Below are 20,523 nucleotides of genomic sequence, written 5' to 3' on the forward strand. Positions count from 1 at the left end.
AGCCCCGCATCTCACCAGTCGGCCGGCCTGTCAGCTGCTGCCCAGTGCCGACAGTACGGCCGTCGCTACCGCCGCGGCCGGCATCATCTCGTCCGCCGCGGTCACGGGTTCAATGCCGATCTCCACGTCCTGAAATTCCTCCGCGTCCTGAAAAATCTCCGCGTCCTGAAAGCCGTCCGCGTCCTCGTCTCGCAGCGACCGCTCTTCGTTGTCGTCGACGTCGGTGTCCCGCGGATTCTCGTCTTCCACCACACTCGTCGTCGTTGACGACCTGTAACACACCGACGCACATGACGTTCATAAACGATAATATACACGATGATGTATGTGCATATTGTTACGAGTTGTCGAACGATTTCGTCGTAAACGGATGACGCACCGGTTTCAATCCGCATTAACCACTACCCGACAACGAGTATATGACTACAACGACCAAACAGTATTGATAACAATTAATGCTTTAAATATTGCAGTCAAAAATTGCAACGGTATCGCTTACGTGTAGTGACGACGAATTAACCGAATTTAACGAATCAAAAAAAATCTCATCGATCATTTAACATACGTACATTATTCCGTACATGTATTTCGCTTCAGTCGTGTTTTCTGATTCTCCGGCATAAATGCGTATTATATTCCCAGTATCCGATGGCTACGAAAAGCTCGGTCTGTGTTTACCTCTAGTCGAAAAATACCCGACAGCTCGCGTTTCAATCAAAATTCTGTCGCCGCCGTGTCAACGTTAAAAACAACGATCTATCAACACGATGATAATCGTATGATATTCAAACTGAAAAATAAAAACGTAACACGTGCGACACGTGTGACGATGAGAAACCGCTGTCGGGATTAAACAGTTGTCGGCGATTTCCGAGCGCGTAAGCGTGACGATTTTAGCGTACTACCTTGGGGTACGTTGAAAACATGATTGGTTCTAATAACGATTCGTTCAAATCGAATACTTCCATTTCGCTTGGGCATTCATGACGGATGCGCAAGCGCCATATAAGATTTAATCCAAAGCGTATGGAATCCTATTTTTCGCTCGGCGAACCGTTCATGTGTTTTAATAATAGAAGAAGAAAAAAAAGAACTGTGCTGATGACGACTAATAACGAATACGCTGTTATCAGCGAAGACTTTGAAAAATACACCATGGTATAATGCTGTACTATAACTATGTATGTAACTACCGTCTGTATGAACGGTCAAATACGTTACATAAGTTTATAAGATTTTATTCCGGTGGTTGTTTTCTTTAAGTAAAATCGGACGAAGCACTGACGACTCACGCAACAACGTGTTATTATCGTCCACGGTCAAAACAATAACGTGGCAATATGAATATAATGTATATATAATACAATGACGGAAAAATAGGTATTTATAAACGTGTAAATAGGTACATCGCACATAATTATATGTGCACATCGGGTCCCTGAGAAACTATATTCCTTTAAAAGGATTAAGATATATTATTATTATAATGCACGTGGGCTCGTGTTCAATGAAAGACGTTACGTTACTATGTTATAGTATGACGACTGCAACCACCACCGACTGCTGTCAAACGGAGACCCTAAGAATATAATATTCCCGGTCCCCTAGGTCATAAAAAAAAAACGCAAAGACGAAGCCATTTTTATTGTCACCGACCGGACGAGTTTAACAACGGCGACATGGGTGACAGGGGTGAACGGCTCTGGTTTCGGATTAGACGCACAGAGTGACTATATAGCTGCATTTATGCGCACGAATAAATCAACCTCTACACTATAAGGTACACCAAGACGCCACAACGCAGAGATTCTTCATTCCTGGTTTTTCTTTTTTTTTTTTATTTCTTTTTATCGGCCTACGTCTCTTTAAACGACGGTAATAATTACTGTCATCTTTGTTACTATACGCGTTATACTGCGCAGTAAAATAATAATAACGAGTCTATTCTTCGGTGCTGCACAGCAGCTAAATGCCTACATAATACTATACGTATATGATACGGACATCCTGGGGCGGTTACGTGTACAAGACACACTATTCCAGACCGCAGCTGCTGTTGGCAACCATTCCGAACGGATCAAAAACACCGTCGTCGGATCGACTGATGCACGCGGACTGCAGACTAGTGTAATATAAAAGTCTTCGCATCGTTGCGGACATGATGATGATCATATATGTAATAATAGTATTATGACTGATTCGCTCTGTTTCGCATTCATTTATAAAATCGTTGCTTGACCAATTTTTATAGTTTCGATTTTAAGCAATAAAACCTTTTAAACGTTAGCCATCGTCATTTTCCTCATCGAGTAAGTATTAAAAAACGTTAAACGGTATATAAAACACAGTGCAAATTCTCCATGCATGTATATTTTTCAGTATAAACACTATCGGGAAATTTTAACTATTCGATATTGGTTTTCGAGAAGCTCTGATAATCATCCAGTACATATAATGTAAAATACAGTAAACTCTCGGTAATCCGGCCGTACGATAATCCGGTATGTCCAGTAATCCGACAGTATTTTATCTTAAAATGTTTTCTTAAAATCATCATTTGAAACAAAAAACAAAAACAAATTTATGTATATATATATTTTTTTAACTGTACTGTTATAAGATTAATTCACAGTACGTCATAAATTAGTATGTATGTACGCATGTATTATTTATAAGTTTCAATAAAATAAATTAAGGTTTTTCAATAAGTAAAGATGCGTTTTTATGTGAAACTTCATTTATCCAGCGTTTTCGTTAATCCAACATTCTTCTGGTCTGATATCTACCGGATTATCGAGAGTTCAATATATACCGTTGTTTTATAAAATTTAAACAAATTTATAATATAAACAACTTTATTATTTTTTCGTTACGTCAAGTTTTTATTTCCAATTGAAGCGAACGACCATTAGTTTGATATAAACATTTTTTCCAGGAAATTATTTTTGAAATAATATAATTTAGAGTTGTGTATAGCACGTCCAATGGGTTTGAACATTAAAAGAATATTCGTTATTTATCATTTACTTAACCTACCACTTTATATTTCACGGTACAACTATTACAAAGATAAATGTAAGTAGTCTTTTCTCATATATGGCTAGTTGGATTCAGAACTGTACTTGCAATAGATTTTTTTTAATAAGATTGCTATGAAATATGAGTAAATATTCACTAATATACGACTGACTTCCAAATATTAAACCAATTTTAAAAATAACCACACTGTCAAACTTAAATTTGAAAAATATGTACAAATAACTTAATTAAGCCTATAGTTGCTTTATTGTATACACCTAAAATAACTCACATATATAAAGTTTATAAATAAGTTATTTTTGGAAAAAAATCCAATGTTTTTTTTTAATGGTGTTCGTATAAAAATTGAAAGTAAATATGTAATTTCATCAAGATATTTTTCATATTAATTACTAATACACAAATTATAAAAGTTTAAGTAAATAATAAATTAGGTTATCGGAGTATCAAAAATATATTGTATTAAATTGACATTCAAATGTATTGCAAAAGAACAATATTTATAAAATATTTTTCAATAATAATTGAAAAATAAAACAATTAAATTAAAATTAAGTCTGTACATATTAATTAATCAACACTATGTTATGAACCTTTAGGTCAACCAACATCCTTTTGCTTGTAACGATTTTCAAACCTGTGACAATTATACAAAAACACTAAATTATAATTTTTGGCATGCCCTATATGATTAATGGAATGTAATTTATTTTTTTATAACGATCGTTGATCAAATTAAAGGAATGCTTTAGATTTGAATTATGAAAATAACTATATGTACGAGTATATTATATCCTATTATAATAAAAACCGATGTGACATAGTTATTGCATGTGATTTTTTGTTACAGACTATAATTAGTAAAGATATACGAATAATCTTCTCGATTTTTGGAAAACTTTCAGTACTATCATTTTTTTTTTTTTTATTGATATAATTAAAAAAGTTAATTTTTTAAAATTCAAGCAAAATCCTAGACTTTTTTATTCATCTAATTAAAAATAAAATATATAAAAATAGCTTGAATAATACAATGCAATTAAATGAAATTAGCCGATTACAACACATACCAAAATAATAATCAAAGTTTTAAAAAATATGTCCAAACTAATTTAACCATAGACATGTGTCCGTAATCATTTAATGTGATTAGCATGAACTCAAAATTAAAATATTTTTCAATATATGTATAATTTTATTTTATTTATTAAACGTTGTTGACATTTTTTTTTTTTATTAGACTTTCTATCAACTTTCTTGGATTTAAAAGTATAAATTAAATAGATAGTTCAAGAGACAAAAGTGACAAAAATAAATCGATTTCGTTTAATCTAAAACTTAAAACACTTATTAGTAAGTTTAATAAAAATTTTAATAGCACTTAGTAATGCTAAATACATAATTACACATTTATTTAAAAACTGTATATAATAAAATATATGTTATATTACTTATCATATTTCAATTTTTCCACACTACATTCAATAAAAATGTTTGTTTTATAATAACTTTTTATCCATCTTATTTATAAATAACTAACAGGACTTGGCTCAATATTTTAAATAAAAACAAAAAAAAATAAATCCAAAATAAAAAATAAAATAAAAATTATGAATAAATTATAGGTAAATTCTATAAACGAGTATTAATGATTAGGTATAAGATGTTTATTGTGACAGTAATTGTCGTTGAAGTAATTATTACTTTTGTTTTCGCTAATAATTATTGTTTTAAGTGCATCCAACTAAATTAATAACATGGTTTTAGTTTCGAACACGCGACTTATTATTAAAACTCATTTTTCTCCCTAAAACAATGGTAATTTTTTACTAATATACCACTACACGTGTAGAATTTTGTATAACTTCCAGAGGATCATGGCAGTAATTTCAAAAGTAAATAATCCGAGAAACATACAGCACTGGCTGGTGAAGTAATAAAGACTGTGGTATATATAAACTGGCCACACGTTTAATGGGTTTTAAACGACTACGGCAGAAGTATTTAAGAACAATTCATCAATGCGATTACGGAAACGTAAATCGTACACATCATCGGATATAATGAGACATGAGATCGAGAAGGAAACAGAGCGGTCATTTTGGACATCTATTATAATTATTATTACATTATCAGCATTATTTTATTATATAATTTACTAATTGACTCGTTGGAATGCATCGGCAAACAATGAACGGTGGTGAACACGTATTGTTCATTTCGAAAGCCAAATTGGCCGTAAACCGACGAGGAGAAGCTCGACAAGGTGAAAATGGCGACGATCTTTCCGGATAAGGCGCGCGAAAAATACGTTGTTTTACTGGAAAAAAATCAAAGGGACTAAAAGGTACTCACTTTTTTCAGTAATAACGAAATCCGTTTGTTGCGCTCCCGGAATATGCGAGCTACGAATACGGCCAAACGCGCAGAGCGCGGTAACGAAAAACCGGTTCAGCGGAGACGAAAACTTTCGATCGATATTCGTTCGCGGACGAAACGGAAACGGCCGTTTGGTCGCGCGAAACACTTCGCTGGGTAGGGAGATGGCGTCCGGACGAATGGAAAAGAAAATCTGTACGAATCGCACGACCCGTGCGTTACCGCGGTTGTCGTCTTTTGCCGGCGGCGATGCGTCCTAGACGACACACGGTGTGGCGGCGGCACTCGCACGACTTATGGACGCGTAAGCACAGAGACGGAGCGCGACGACGTCTCCGCCGACGCCACCACCGCCGCCGCAACACACGCACGCGATATTCGCTATATGTGAACACACACACGTACACACGCACGCTCACTCACGCATGTTCTATATTTAAATCTCTCGCTCTACCCCGTCCCCGCCCGAGCAAATGTCGATGTACGTGTGCGTCGTGCACGTGTCCGCGTGTGTCTGTGTGCACGCGCGTGTGCGATATTACCACGTCTGTGGTGTACAACCGCGGACCGTTGTAGTGGTAACGGCCGTTCGAGTTCGATTGACTCCGCCGCAGCTTGTTTTAAGTTGTATTGGAACGCAAGCGGACGGCTAAGGACACTAACGCGCAGCACCAACTCTCTGGGTATAGATCAGTGGCTGATCCGGGGAGAAGTAATGACAAAATTACCCGAATCCTTGAGAAAACTTATTAACACGAAGTCATACTTGCACGTGAAAAACGAAAAACCGGCATGATCGATGTTTTATTAAGTATAAAAATCCGTAGTACATGTGGAAGCATTAAAGTCGTAAGAATCAATTGCAAAAACGATTGCAACAAAAAGTATTGCAGTACTACTACCCGATTGAATAAATTTAGTACCAGATACATTAATCACCCCTTCCCCCGAAATAATTTCTGGATCCGCTTTAGATATATAAATATATATTACTGCCGTGTGCAATATACGCATCGACTCGCACGCACACGTGGCACCTACTGAATTACTCGAGTGGAATCTCAGCGCGAGCGATCCCTGGAACACGTGGTATAATAATAGTCCGATAGCTCCCGCGTACACCAAACACGCGCGTACATGCAAACGGGCTGCCGGAGAAACTTTTGTTCCGTACGGCAAACGGTACGTCTGTTTCGTTACAGCGTAATCGCTGCACGGAGAATAAGGATTTTTCGGACAACCGGGGGAAAAAAAAAAAGTTTACTACAACGAAGTATACGCATCTAAAACCAAAAACACTATCGAATGAATTAACTAGTTTGGAGTTAAATATAATGGCAAATAAGAGAAATTGATATTTTATACATCGGTGTCAGTATTGCAATAAATAATACACTAGATATGGTAGGGTGAAAATGATCACAAAAAAAAAATTATATATGGTTTACAGATACACAGATTTGGTAAACAAATGATAAATAAAATGAGATATAAAATTCTTCGTAATTTATTACTAGTAAAAGTGTTTATTTTTGCTTACATTTTTGAAACGACATCGAAGCTGATTTAATTAAAAAATATTGGATACCTAGTACAAGTTTTAATTCAGCGGTTCACAAACTATGCTCCACGGAGCCCTAGGACTCCGAAAGAGAAGTTTAGGGGCTCCGTGGCTTCATGGATATATCTAAATTAATTTAATTAAATATTATTATATTTCTTAGTTATTGATGTAAAAAAAATTGGTACAATTACTTGAATTGCGCAATGAATTGTTCGCTTTTTCCATCAAACACCAATTTAATTTACAACTCAGACTAACTGATAAAATTTGGTTATTTCGACTTCATTACTTGGATGATATTTTCACATAATCAAATGAAGTAAATTTATCAATACAAGATAAAATTACAACCGGTTTCGCTGCAAATTACAAAATCTCAGCTTTTAAAGAAAAAAAAGAATCGATTCTTAATATTGATGCATTTGATGAAACATTATTACATAATTTTTTATGTGATTATTATTGTTAACTCAAATCGACTTTACTGATTTTTGGAGCTCAGTAAATTTTTATAGGAATTTACGGGCTTAGCAAACAAAAAAGTTTGAAAACTATAGTTTTAAATCATTGAAATTTGAAATATGTGACATTTATACTATATGAATTAATTTAGTACTAACTGTTAATACTGATAGTGATACTAACCCAGTGTTTTAATTTTCTTCAGAAAAATAACGAACGTTTCGGCAACACGATTATTTGTTTGCATTAATTGTTTGATATAATTTGTAATACTTTTTGGTAAAAAGATTCAATTACAACTTAATTACCTACTCTATTCCGTCTTTACGCTATAAGTTTATTAAATCTATTCGAATCTATTCCATAATAATCATTACAGTTTGTAACTCATAGTTTATATGCTGTTAAAAGATATTAAACCGTGTAAAATATATATTTTATTCTTTTTTTTTTACATATAACACTAGGTGTCCACTAATCACAAATTTAACACATCGTGTTTTTTCTTTCCGAAATTAAATTATAACAACCAAGGATAAAAGGTCATTTTATATAATCCTAGCTGATATGCATATAAGTATATGTAATGTCAATTATTCAATCAAAAACTTCCATACATTTTATCCACTTTCGACAAATTACACATGATATCATACTTATTTTTATACGTATTTCGGTTGGTCAATAAAAAAATGATCTGTAGAAATATTTTTTATTCATGACTAGTATATAATTATTATTACTATATGTTCAGTGAACCTTCGTATCTAATAAAAGTTATTTGCATGACCGATTTATATAAAATCTTTTTTTTAAAGAATCCTATACTAAATAAAAGAATTAGCTTTTATATTATATAAAAAACGACCTCTACTCTTATCGAATAAAAAGTTTATTTTTGAATATTATATTATATTTTTCTATCATCAATGGATTGAAAATTATTCTTTTTTTTCTCTTCCATTATATTACGTAATTAGGAACATTTACCGTTTTCAAAATAAATTTGTCCGCATTCTTTATTTACTCACTGGCTGAGTATAGTATTGGCAGTTTTTTTTATATATCATATATGTATTAAATTTTTTTATTATAACTTCGTATGGTCAACTGTCGATATTCTGCTCTCCTGTTGAGATCATATTCTCTTTCAGCCCTTGATTTCTATCTATACTTGGAGATTTTTTTTGTGTAAATAATTTTCTATATTTTCCTTTTTTAGTATTTATTATTTATATACTCGATTTGCCAGTTAGGTAGTCGACAGAAAACCACAATCGAATCTCTAATATATTTGAACTATTTTCCTGATAACCGGATAACATGTGACTTTTTAAAACTAAAATGTTTGTAGATGTCATAGAGTCACAACCAGTGGCACGCATAAAGGAGGAGGTTCATTACCTCCCCTACAAAATTTCTTCCTTCATAAACATTTTACCATATGTTTGCATAGGTTTACATAAAATTAATCTCAATAGTAAATTATTAATAATCACCCTCCCCGAAAAAATGAATTCTGTGTGCACTACTGGTTTCAAAGTACCTGAACTAAAAGTTAAAACATGAATTATGATATACACCTATAGTATAAATGCATAATAATACTTACTCTGCTATTTAATAATTAGTGTTGAATTTCTTGCCATTTTTCTGTTTACAATAAAGTATATAGCAATATAGATACACCAACGATCAAATCCTCATTCTGTTTAATTTTGTTTACTAGTGTTTGTCTTAAACGCTCCGTTTAATAATAATATACAAATCGTTAAAATTCGATCTAGTAAGCATATGTTATTATTTATACAATAATATTGTATAAACAATTAAATAAAAAAAATTTAAACTAAAATTCATTGATAAATAAAGAAACGTTCTTGGTTATACGTACTGTAAGTTCAATTTAATGTAATCCTTATTCCTCAAACGTATGTACATGCATCACGCTGACAAAGCTAGGAAAATTAATGAAAATAATTAAGTACCGACATAGTGGAGTCAGAACAACACCGTTAAGTAAAAACTGTTATAATTTAATAGTTAAAAGAAATAAAAAATAAAAAACTAACGAGAAAAAAAAAGATGATTTATTTTACAACTAGCCATCAGTCGCCTGAATGAAATTTGGTCCCTTTTTTAATTTTCAAGTAATAAAAATTTACAATTTTATTAAATATTTCATTATAACGTATTTATCATATTTAAATTATGCACACTTCAGTAATTATATACTTATATAAGTATTTTTATTATTTATATAATAATATAATAAATATTTTAACTTCAACTTGTGTTAATTATTTTTAAATTAAAACATTTATTTTACACCAATGATAGTTCAAACTAATAAAGAGTATGTTATAAAAAAAAATTCACTTTTCTATCTACAATTTCATTATGATACCTGCAACATGAAAATTGAACAGCTATGTGTACGTAGATAAGCAATTTTTTAGGTACAGTATATGTTGGCGACGTATAATAGTCGAATAAGTATATGTGTTGAGCTTATTATAAATTATTGACTATTAAGAATTAAGTATTTGTCACGAAACCAATGACAACGACGAATTTCGATAAAATGAAACTAACTGTACATTTTTTAACTAGAACAAACTGCAGTTATTCTAGTATAAACTGTAGAAATCTAAAAAAATATTATTTTTAATCATTAAAAAAACCTTTTTTTAGATGAAATGTATTAAAACGTCTATGATAAATTTTGATTTTAATGACTATTAAGCCATTAACCACTCTCATTGTAAAATACTATTAATTTTTTTTCTTTCAGAATTATGTAAATTTAGCATTATTAGTTTCATTATTTAGAATCTCACTAATTTAAAATCATAGACTGATAACAATAATAATCCCGAGGGACTTAAAATCTGAAATCAGTTTTCAAACAATTGTTGACGAGAAATTTTTAAACACCTCACAAAATAAATTAAAAGGAAAATAATTTAATCGAAACTTAGTGGACCTGATGCTGCAGCTTTCTCACTATATTAATATTATCTGCTCGGAATTTAAAAACTAAAAAAACTATAAGGCGGCATGATGCCATAGAGTTATTTTAATGACGTGATTATCTCTGGAATATTCAATTCGTTGACTGCACACTACTACCAGTCCCCTATTTAATTGGATAATGAACTTTTTAAACACAAATAATATTTTAAATAGGCACTTGTTAAAAATTGAATAGGAACACGTAGTTGTCAACGTGTCAAACGCAGTCAACATATTTTTTATGTTTTTTTTGAGCAATATATTGAGCATTATATATTCTTAAAAGTCGAAGAACAATCAAATAAAATTTTCCTATGTGGACTTTTATTTTTAACTATATGGCCAAACACAAATAGCAAGGAAGAAAACGATAGGTACTTACGCACCTACTTCTAATTGATTCAACGTCATACGTAATATGTTCAAAACTTTAGTTTTGCATATGTTAAAGTATAATTTAATTTAACATTTTTGTATTCATTAAAGTATATAATAAATGTACTGCATAGATAACCCATTATATACCTAGTTAAAATTGTAAATTTTTAATTATTATTTTAAGTGGACAGCTAGACAGACAGAAGACGTAAGTTAGAAATAAGGTACTGAGAGAACTTAATCGATACTACCTAACCATACCAATAAAAAATAAATATTAATAATTACATTTTTACCCTTTTTCTGTTTAAGCATAGCATAATCAAATAAATAAATAAATCTACTAATAATACATTTTATAATATTAAGTGGAAATATTAGATGATTGGTAATTTACTTTTAATTTTTAACTTTTAACTACACGCGGTTCTAATACTTAAATAATTTCCCTTGTCTAACTTTCAAAATCGATTCAAGAAGAAAATAGTTTTCTGAAAATGACAATTCGATCAATGGTTTATGAATTTTTACTTTTCTTTTTTTGCGGAAAAAAATTATTTACGTTCTCACTCAAAACTACACAATATTAAACAAAACTGGTACATTGATAAACGTTTTATTAAAAAAAATAAGTCGATATTTGAAATTATTTAATGAGATGAGTAATTTAATTATTAAAAATTAGTAAAAAATACTTGAATTAAAAAACTTTTTCTATAACATTTTCTATGACAATTTAGAATATTTATAACTTTATTAAGTAACGTGCATCATAACATAAATGTATTCCACGTTGAAAAAACCACCGAGAAAAGATATATATATATATATATATATATATAGAAGAGTGAATATTTTTATTTTTTTTATTAACATTAGAAAATTCGAATTACAAATTTTGGACACTTGGAGTTAGCGTAAAATACAATATTATTATTCGTATAGCGTGCGCGTATTATACGTCATATATAGGTACGTGATATACCAGTAAAAATAGCAAAATAAAACTATAAATCTCAGATGAGTATTACATTTGCACATCTGTGGAACTCGAAAGCTGTAAAAAAGAAAATACATATCTATAGCGGAATTTAAATATTTTGATCCGTTACAGGTTATGACGAAATATTATAATATAATATTTTAGACAACATAAAAAAAATTAGAGAAAATTATCATGTTAACAGACCACAGTGAATAAATAAAACTTCATCAAATGTACTCAAAACCGTTCCGATTAATACAATAAAAAATCATTTATCTTCTTAAATCTAAGATAATATTATCATTTACTAAATTTATTGGATATTATTTTTCATCATCAGCACTATTATTGTATGATTAATTTAATATATATGTTTAAAAATGTTTGCGAATTTAATTTAGAGATTATTATCTTGTCTTATGCTAAATATAAGCAAATTTCGATAAGAACAATTAGAGATTTTAGGTTTTATATCTATCAAATAGCCACGTGGTAGGTAATACTACATATTTTAGACTCAAGATATTTTAAAAACTTCATAACTATATATATTACAACTTTTGAAAAACCTCTAAAATGTGTATCAATAGAAACTAATTTATTTTAACTCGAAAAGTTTTTTATTTATTAATTATCACAAAACTACTCTGATATAAAGTTATAAAAGTATAAAACTGCTCACTTAGTGTTGATACATTTATATGTATTGACAATCAAACTATAAGAATTATATTAACTGTTATTCATTAATATCTTCACGTCACCTTATTGAATATCAGATTTTGCCTAAAAAAAAAAAAAAAAAATTTAATTGAAAATATAAAACCAATACTGATTATCATTGAGAACTGTAAATCTACATACATAATTTTAAGATGCTAAACATTTCCAATTGCTTTCAGATTTTTTCAGTTACTAATTCTTACGCTTATAACCTTATTGATAAGATAATTCTATGCATTCCATCTCATTATTTTCAATTAATTTAAAATTTTATAGGTATTTATAATTTATTTAATTTTTTTTTTTATTTACTTATCAACCTCAAGAATATCAAATGTAGCAGCTTTATGTAGATAACTATAGCAGTAAAACTATCATAATGGGGGACAACGGTAGATCACTTTCTCATAGTATACCCAGGGCAATGTTTTAAACGGCTAAAGATCTATCACCGGGCCCGCAGAAAACCTGAAGCTCACGCTAAAGGTGCACACCAGAATTTCTACAACCCCAAACAATCAATTATCATAATAAGTATTTTTTTATTAAAAAAAATTGATTACATTCTAAATTATTATTCATTATAATATTTCTAACTAATGAAATGTTATTGGGCTTATGATTTATTTTAATAATTTTTTATTAACATATAGGCAATATGATATAGCTAAAATAATAAATTTAGCATACTTGCTATAACTTATAATATAATTAGACTAGTCAATAATAAAAGGAAAATTATTATAAACAAGTTTTATGATCAATTGAATCTAAAAAGATTAAAAATCAAACATCAAAAAAACAAAATATTAAGTTAATATAAATTAAATTTATTAAGTATATTTATAGTAAAAAAAATTATTTAGTCTTTTAAATAAAACTTAAAGCAAATGTGTTTTTTTTTTTTTTTTGTTTGATATTATAATTCATCTTACTATCCCAAAAGTTTTGTCCTTAAGTTTTGCCCCATGATCATTCATTATTGAGAAATTTCAAAAGACCAGTCAATTTGTCATCCCCAGTTTTGTGAAAGATAACCAATGTTTTTATCTAAATTAAAGATAAAAGATAATCTTTCAATTATCTAGATGAAATAAAAATAAAAAAATAAAAGAGAATTATTTGAAATAACAATTAAGGTTTGACTATTGGCTATATTTTTAAATTAATTCTTTTATTTAATGCCTTAAGGTTTGATGGAATATTCTTATTATTCTTAAAAGTAAATAGGTTAATAAATAATTCACAGATGTAGATTAATTTAAATTATTATTTATTATACCTACCTATATTTAATATCTGTACAAGTAGTAATTACTAAGTGGCCTTACATTATTCATAATTTTTTAACTAAATTTCATTTGGTTATATAAGTTAACATTAAGTTGTATGACGATAATATATTAGTATATAAGTATATAACATTTGGTTGTACAAGAATTTGTATTCAAATATTTTTTAATGTAACAATTTAAATTGTAAAATACATATAAATGTCACAGTTCACATATTTCAATTATTAATGTATGACAAATTATGAAAAACGGCTAAATAAAATAATAAAATCTTATTTTAATTAAAAAAAAAGAACCACTTTGGTTGATTTAACATTTATTAACTATCGACAGAAAAAATACAAAAAGATAAGTATAAGATAAAGATACTCTGGATTTACCTAGATAAAAGATGAAAGATAATTTGGACGTTATCTAGATTATCTTTTGGATAATTTTATCTAGATAGTCCCAACACTGGTCACCCTATATACAATGCCCTCGTAATAGATGATAAAGTAAAAAAATTGAAAAGATTCTACAATAAAGTTAATTAAAATTAAAATTTAATTGTAATTGAAATATAAAACAGAAAGAAAAGTAAAAATTTTACAAAGTTTCTAAACTTTTAACAAACATATTAAGTCTGAAAAAACTTTTAGAACAGTTTTCAGTTTTAAACTTAACCACCGCTTCAACTCATGTAGTATTAAACTTTTTTTTCTGAAGAACACTTTTTGAGAAGTATTCATAAGTCGCGAAATTTGAAAAAATGACATGTAAATGTAAAACCATTAAATACTACCAACACCTATCTAAATCACTATATACCAAATAAGTTCTAAAACAATATGATGTACTTCACTGTATGTGTATGAAACTTTTTAATATTTGTATCTTTATGCATTTTTAGCCCCTAACACTAAATTTTATACACAGATGCTTCCTAATTAAATCTTCCTCATAATTTAAATTTCACAAAATCTTGTATTGACATTTCTTTGTTATAATATCGAAAAAAATTCACATATAGTCCATTTTCAATCTTAACAAAATAAAAAAATAAAAATATGAACATTTTTCATGTTAAAAACAAACATGCATTTTAATGTTGTTATACAAATTATACTAAAAAATGTATACATACTATAAAATAATGTTTTTTTTAAATATGCTACACAAAGAAATGTTGAGTAATTGTTACCTCTACCAATTTAAATCTATCAATCAATTTAAATAGTTAAGTTCTGAACAATGTAATAATAATATTAATACATAATTAAATATAAAATATTTTCATCTTTATACAAAAAATCTTCATTGAAACTATATTTTTCAATAAAGGCAAATATAATACATCATATTATACTTCAGAAATAAATTATAACAAAACTAAATAAATTTGGTTTTTTCATTATTTCCAAATAAAATACGCAGTTCTCTATGATTTTGGTTGAAAAATAGAGTTTAATATTTGATTAAAAAAAAATTTTACATTGGGCATTAGTATAAAATTAAAAAGTTATTAAATAATTTAATTTAAAACAAAGTAAATCCCATAAATTAAAAATGATTAATTTGTTTAATATCTAACATTAAACAATTTAATATGCTATAAATTTTATTACTATTACAATGATTTAAACTTGAATTTAATTTAAATAAAATTAGCAAAATAATTAATAATTTATTAATGTAAATATAAATGCCATATGAACTACCAATAATAATTTCATTTAAATATAATTTTTATTATTTTATAAAATCAGAATTGTATTATTAATAAATAATATTATCTAATGGATTTTAATGAATACAAAATATAATTTAAAATTGAATATACCTGCAATGATTTGAAATATAATTTTTTTATACCTGATCTGCAAGAGAATTAGTCAATATATGTAAATCTTGTTCTGCTTTCACGAGCTAAAATATAAAAAAAAAATAACATTTAAAAATGATCTGTCATAAGTTTTCACATAAAATATGAGTTTAAATATGAACCTTAGCAATATCTTCAATTTTTGATTCAAAATTATCAGTATGAATCAAGTTTTGTTTCATTGTCAGTTCGAGAAATTGTTGAGGAGACATTTTGACTGGTTGTTCACTATTTAATGAAGTTATTTTGTTATCAGTTGAAATTTTAATGTACTCTTCAATATCTTTTTTAATTGATATCAAATCCATGAATTCAAAAGTATCATGATTCGATGAGTGTTCCTATGAATGTAAAAAAATTATTACACTATTGAATGATTACTATTGCTAACTATTCTTATTACCTCATAATATGATACAGTTTTATTATCACTTTTTATGTCAGTTTTGATTGGTTTATTTAATATTTCAATTAATTTATCTGTAGTTTCCTCAATACTCTCAGTAATTTCATTTAAATTTGTTTTAACTTTCAATTTTGGTATAAGTTCTGGAGGGAGATAATTTTTTTTTTTAACAGACTGGAAAAACAAATAATACACTAATTAAAACTACACAAAATGTATACCTGTCTATAATATATAAATATAAAGATATTGTTAAATTAAAATCCTACAGATTCTTAATACATCATAATATAAACTCCTAAGCCAATAATTGAATACATTTTGATGATAATTGAATACCTAATAACAAGGCCGTAACTGAGGGGGTCCAGGGGTCCGGACCCCCCAAAATTTTCAAAAGTAGAAACATTTTAGCGGTGGATGAAGTTTATTAACTATAAATTGTATTAAATAATAATGTTAGACCCCTCCCCCACCCCGAAATTTTTTTCCAGTTACGGCCTTGCCTACTAACAATTATTTTTAAATAAATAATATTTAATTTTTTTTTAATTAAATAACTGTATTTATAACAAACAAACAAAACATTATTTGTAAATTGATTGTTAAATCATTTTTATTTTTAGATTGAATAAATAAAAATAAATTATTAGTAAGTATTTTTCTTAATTATATTTTTTTACAATTTAAATATACAAAATTTAGTTATTCAGAGCTAATTAAGAAAGTGTTTTAATTTAATAAAAGAAAAAAACAAATGATAATTTAATTGCACTACTAATAAAACTAACTGATCATACATAAATTAATTAAACATCTTATATAATCCTGGGTTTGAGTATTATCGTCTATAATATTATATTTTCATTTATTTTGTTCTGTTATTCATAGTATTTCTAAACATTTGAACGCAATATTTAACCATTCCATTTAAAAAATTGTTGTAAAATATACATTGAATATAATTCATTCTAGATTGTTTTAACTTAAAAGTATCTTGTAATAAAATAATTATTGTCTAAATAATATATTCATTGGTTTTCGTACATAAAAATTAAGAATATATTTTATCCAAACCAATTAAAACAAAAAATCATCCTAGAAGTTAATTGATTAAAAAATAAAATAAATAATTATAAATATTTATGGTGATAATTAAGTTCTCATTTTAAATATTAACTCCTCTATACACAAAAATAACAGAAAAAAATACCTTAGGATTTTCTAAAACTGAGTTAAATAAAATTTAAAATAAACTTTATGTTACAAAATTACTTATTTTATATAAATAAATATAAACAAATAACGAAAAAAAATTAATATAATTTTAGAGTTATTTTATTTTGACTTATGTATTGGAAAAACTATTGAAAGACTATGAAAGAGCATTGAATATATATATAAAATAACATAATCATTCGCTCAATTCCTTCACAACAACTTTGTTAAACTTTGCGTAGAAGATAATAATGTGATGATTATACATAAAATAAATATATTTTGAAAATAATATCATTATTTACTTGAAAGTATTGATCTTTGTTAAAGATGTAATTCATCAGTTCGTCATAACTAGACCCTTCAGATTCAATTGTTGTGTTAGGTACCATAGCTTCAATAATTCTTTTCCAGGTAGCTACATGCAGCTTAGTTGGCATACTACCCTTAAATAGAAATATAATTTTTAATTTCAATACTTTTATACTTATGTAAACAAACTAATAACAAGTATAATTATATAATTTAACTCAAGAATGTTTTCATGCTATTTTTGCCATAAGTAAAAAAGTTACCCTTATGTTAAATTTATATTCCATATTTTTTAATATGTTAAAGAAGTATTATTTTTTTATACACAAAACAACTATTAAGCATTTCTATTAAATTAATTTATTTAAATCTCTTTCCAGCTCAACATTTTCATATTAGAAGTGTATATAAAAACACATAAAACATTATTTATTATCTATTGAAGTTGTTAAAGTACTTGATAAAAATATAATACATATTTGATAATATTATAATATTTAAATAATTTAAAATCTGTAACAATAATTACAATATGTATTTGATTTAATGTAATGTTATATAAAATGAAACCAGTACAAACACATAAGTAGTTTTAAAGTACCAATACAAAAAAAAAACCAATTTCAAATATATGGTAAAAAAATAATGAAAAAAACCTTTTTTCTAAGTTAAATGTTTTACTTACATTTAAAAACTGTCGGGTAACTTCCTTATTCAATAACCCAAATGTTACCAATACTTTTTCAATATCTAAAGAAAATGAATAAACATTTCATAGTTATATAGCAATATATTCTGTGTTCTTAATAATAATTAAAGATAATTACTATGCTTTTGTATATCTTCACCCTCAGAATCAATGTCTAATAGCAATTTGTACACCAACAACTTTATAAGCTCATCTCTACTGGATCCATTTTGAAACATGAGTACTTGAAGAGTTTCATCATCAACATCAGCTAAATGCATCATATCAACTAATAAAAAACATTTACGAACCCATTCCAAAAAATCCTTCATAGTGTCAAATTGTGGTTTACAGATAATAATCTGAAATATATATTAAATAACATACTTAACATTATTAAGGCGCAATTGGTAAAAGGGGAATCATAAGTTAACGAAAAATTAAAAAAAATCATGAAAATACCCTGTATCTTTCCCTAAATAAGGGCACTACATTTTTAATAGCGTCAGACGTTTAATTTCCTATATCCACCAATCTACTACTACACAGTTAATTTTTAATGATATATAATAACTCAACCCAGTAGATAGCTATATAGATAGATAAATCATGCTCAAAACTTTTTAAAGTTAAATAATTTATTAGATCTTAAGAACTAGCGAGTTTACAGCTTGGTATGTAAAATTATTGCGATCCATTTGTTTATAACTAATTGCAGTTCAATGGTACGAAAATAAATAGAATGAAAAAATATATTTCTAATAATTATCATGAAATAAGCTATCAGATAGTATTTGCATAATTTTTTTTTTTGGTAAATTTAAACATTATCAAAAACGTAAAACATAAATTATTTACTTACCTGTTCGAACTAATTACCATTGAATTTGTTATCTGAATTTTTAATAAGGTTTACAGAACATTATAATTAAACTGTTATTTTCACATTTTCGATTAAACAAATTCTAGTGTTCAACGCTCTTTATCAATATTGTTATTTTTAAATTCTAGTTAATCGTATTATCACGTTGTAGCACAATTTCGCGCATTTATTATTTGATATCACAAGCACACGACCAGTGCGTGCAAAAACACAATGATGACGTACCATAAACTGGAGTGATATTTCGGACACTTCGTGTTTTTTTTTTAAATTACGATTGTAAATTAAAGTAAAAATGTCAAAATAAAAAATTTAACATTAAAACATGTTTTACCACTAAATATGATCCTTAAAACTACAATTTAACTTTATTATCGAACTGTTGTATTAAATTTAATGTTGTCTGAAGTCAAGTTTTTTTTTTTACCTAACAGCTTTCAAAAGTGATTGCTTGAAAATGATGATATGAGCGATATGACCACCAATAATAGTTCATATTTCCCCATTTTGCTAGTATTGTTTGAAGTCAGTCCTCTATTCGTCAATTTCTGTACTAAAATATATAAATAAAATAATACAACATAAAAAACGCTTCTTATAAGCTATATTTGTTGAGAAAATGTTTACCACGAAAAAAAAAAACCAATAGGCCCAACGCACACTAAAAGAGCAAACATGCTTGGAGTTATTCGGTACATTTGCTCCAAAGAGTTCGGAACAAATTCCATTCACACGGACGAAACAAATAAATACGTATTAATTTGGTGTTTTTTAAATTATCTTAATTAAAACTTCTGTTGCTATTTTCAGTGGTGTAGCGAGAAAAATATTTATATTTTGAGGGGAGGGGGTTATATGACTGATATAATATTATACCTATGTCTAAAAAATTATTGTATATTTTACAAAATTAGAGAGACAATATGAAGTGAAGGTTATAACCCGTTAACCCTCTCTTGACTACATAATGTAATAATAATAATAATAATAATAGAATAATGATTATTCTGTTTATGGTAAGAGGGAAGTCTTTGAGATTGATAATATCAATCTCAAAAACTTCTCACCTATGTATTTGTATATAATATAGTTATCTATGGTAGCTGGTAATATGCGAAAATTGTTCGGTGGATAAAATTATATTGTAAGTGAATTAGATAAATTATTATCATTTATTATTGTTTACTTTCATTTCATGAAAGACATTGATTATTAATTCATCTGGAATTATTGGGGTATGTATTTGATAATGTGACTTCATGATGGGTGTATGAGATTTTTAAAGAGAATTTAAGTTTTCATTTATTATATT

General features: G+C 27.6%; 1 protein-coding gene across 6 annotated transcripts; it reads right to left on the reverse strand.

Moving 5' to 3' along the window:
* Positions 1–93: 93 nt before the first annotated feature.
* Positions 94–19,339, reverse strand: LOC112683795. 6 transcript variants are annotated; one of them, XM_025554947.1, is made up of 8 exons: positions 19,191–19,339; positions 18,468–18,690; positions 18,326–18,390; positions 17,634–17,774; positions 16,108–16,284; positions 15,827–16,045; positions 15,695–15,748; positions 94–271 (listed from the first exon to the last, which is right to left on the reverse strand). In XM_025554947.1, the coding sequence occupies exons 2-8, from the start codon at positions 18,658–18,660 to the stop codon at positions 110–112; spliced, it is 1,011 nt and encodes a 336-aa protein (XP_025410732.1). In that variant the 5' UTR covers positions 18,661–18,690; positions 19,191–19,339; the 3' UTR covers positions 94–109. The 6 variants fall into 6 exon arrangements, with proteins under 6 accessions (XP_025410732.1, XP_025410735.1, XP_025410737.1 ...); XM_025554948.1 differs by lacking the exon at positions 94–271 and adding an exon at positions 11,850–11,894; XM_025554949.1 differs by lacking the exon at positions 94–271 and adding an exon at positions 12,486–12,608.
* Between the last annotated feature and the right edge of the window lie 1,184 nt (positions 19,340–20,523).

This window comes from Sipha flava, unplaced genomic scaffold (genome assembly GCF_003268045.1).
Source record: "Sipha flava isolate LNK unplaced genomic scaffold, YSA_version1 236_pilon_pilon, whole genome shotgun sequence".
Taxonomy (NCBI): Eukaryota; Metazoa; Arthropoda; class Insecta; order Hemiptera; family Aphididae; genus Sipha; species Sipha flava.

Bases quoted from the DNA above. Each gene is read 5' to 3' on its own strand.
- LOC112683795 (XM_025554947.1), bottom strand. From the start codon at position 18,660: ATGAAGGATTTTTTGGAATGGGTTCGTAAATGTTTTTTATTAGTTGAT. The intron at 18,391-18,467 runs GTAATTATCTTT...CATTTTCTTTAG, and splicing joins TGAAGATATACAAAAGCATA to ATATTGAAAAAGTATTGGTA. The intron at 17,775-18,325 runs GTAAGTAAAACA...TTTCTATTTAAG, and splicing joins TTACCCGACAGTTTTTAAAT to GGTAGTATGCCAACTAAGCT.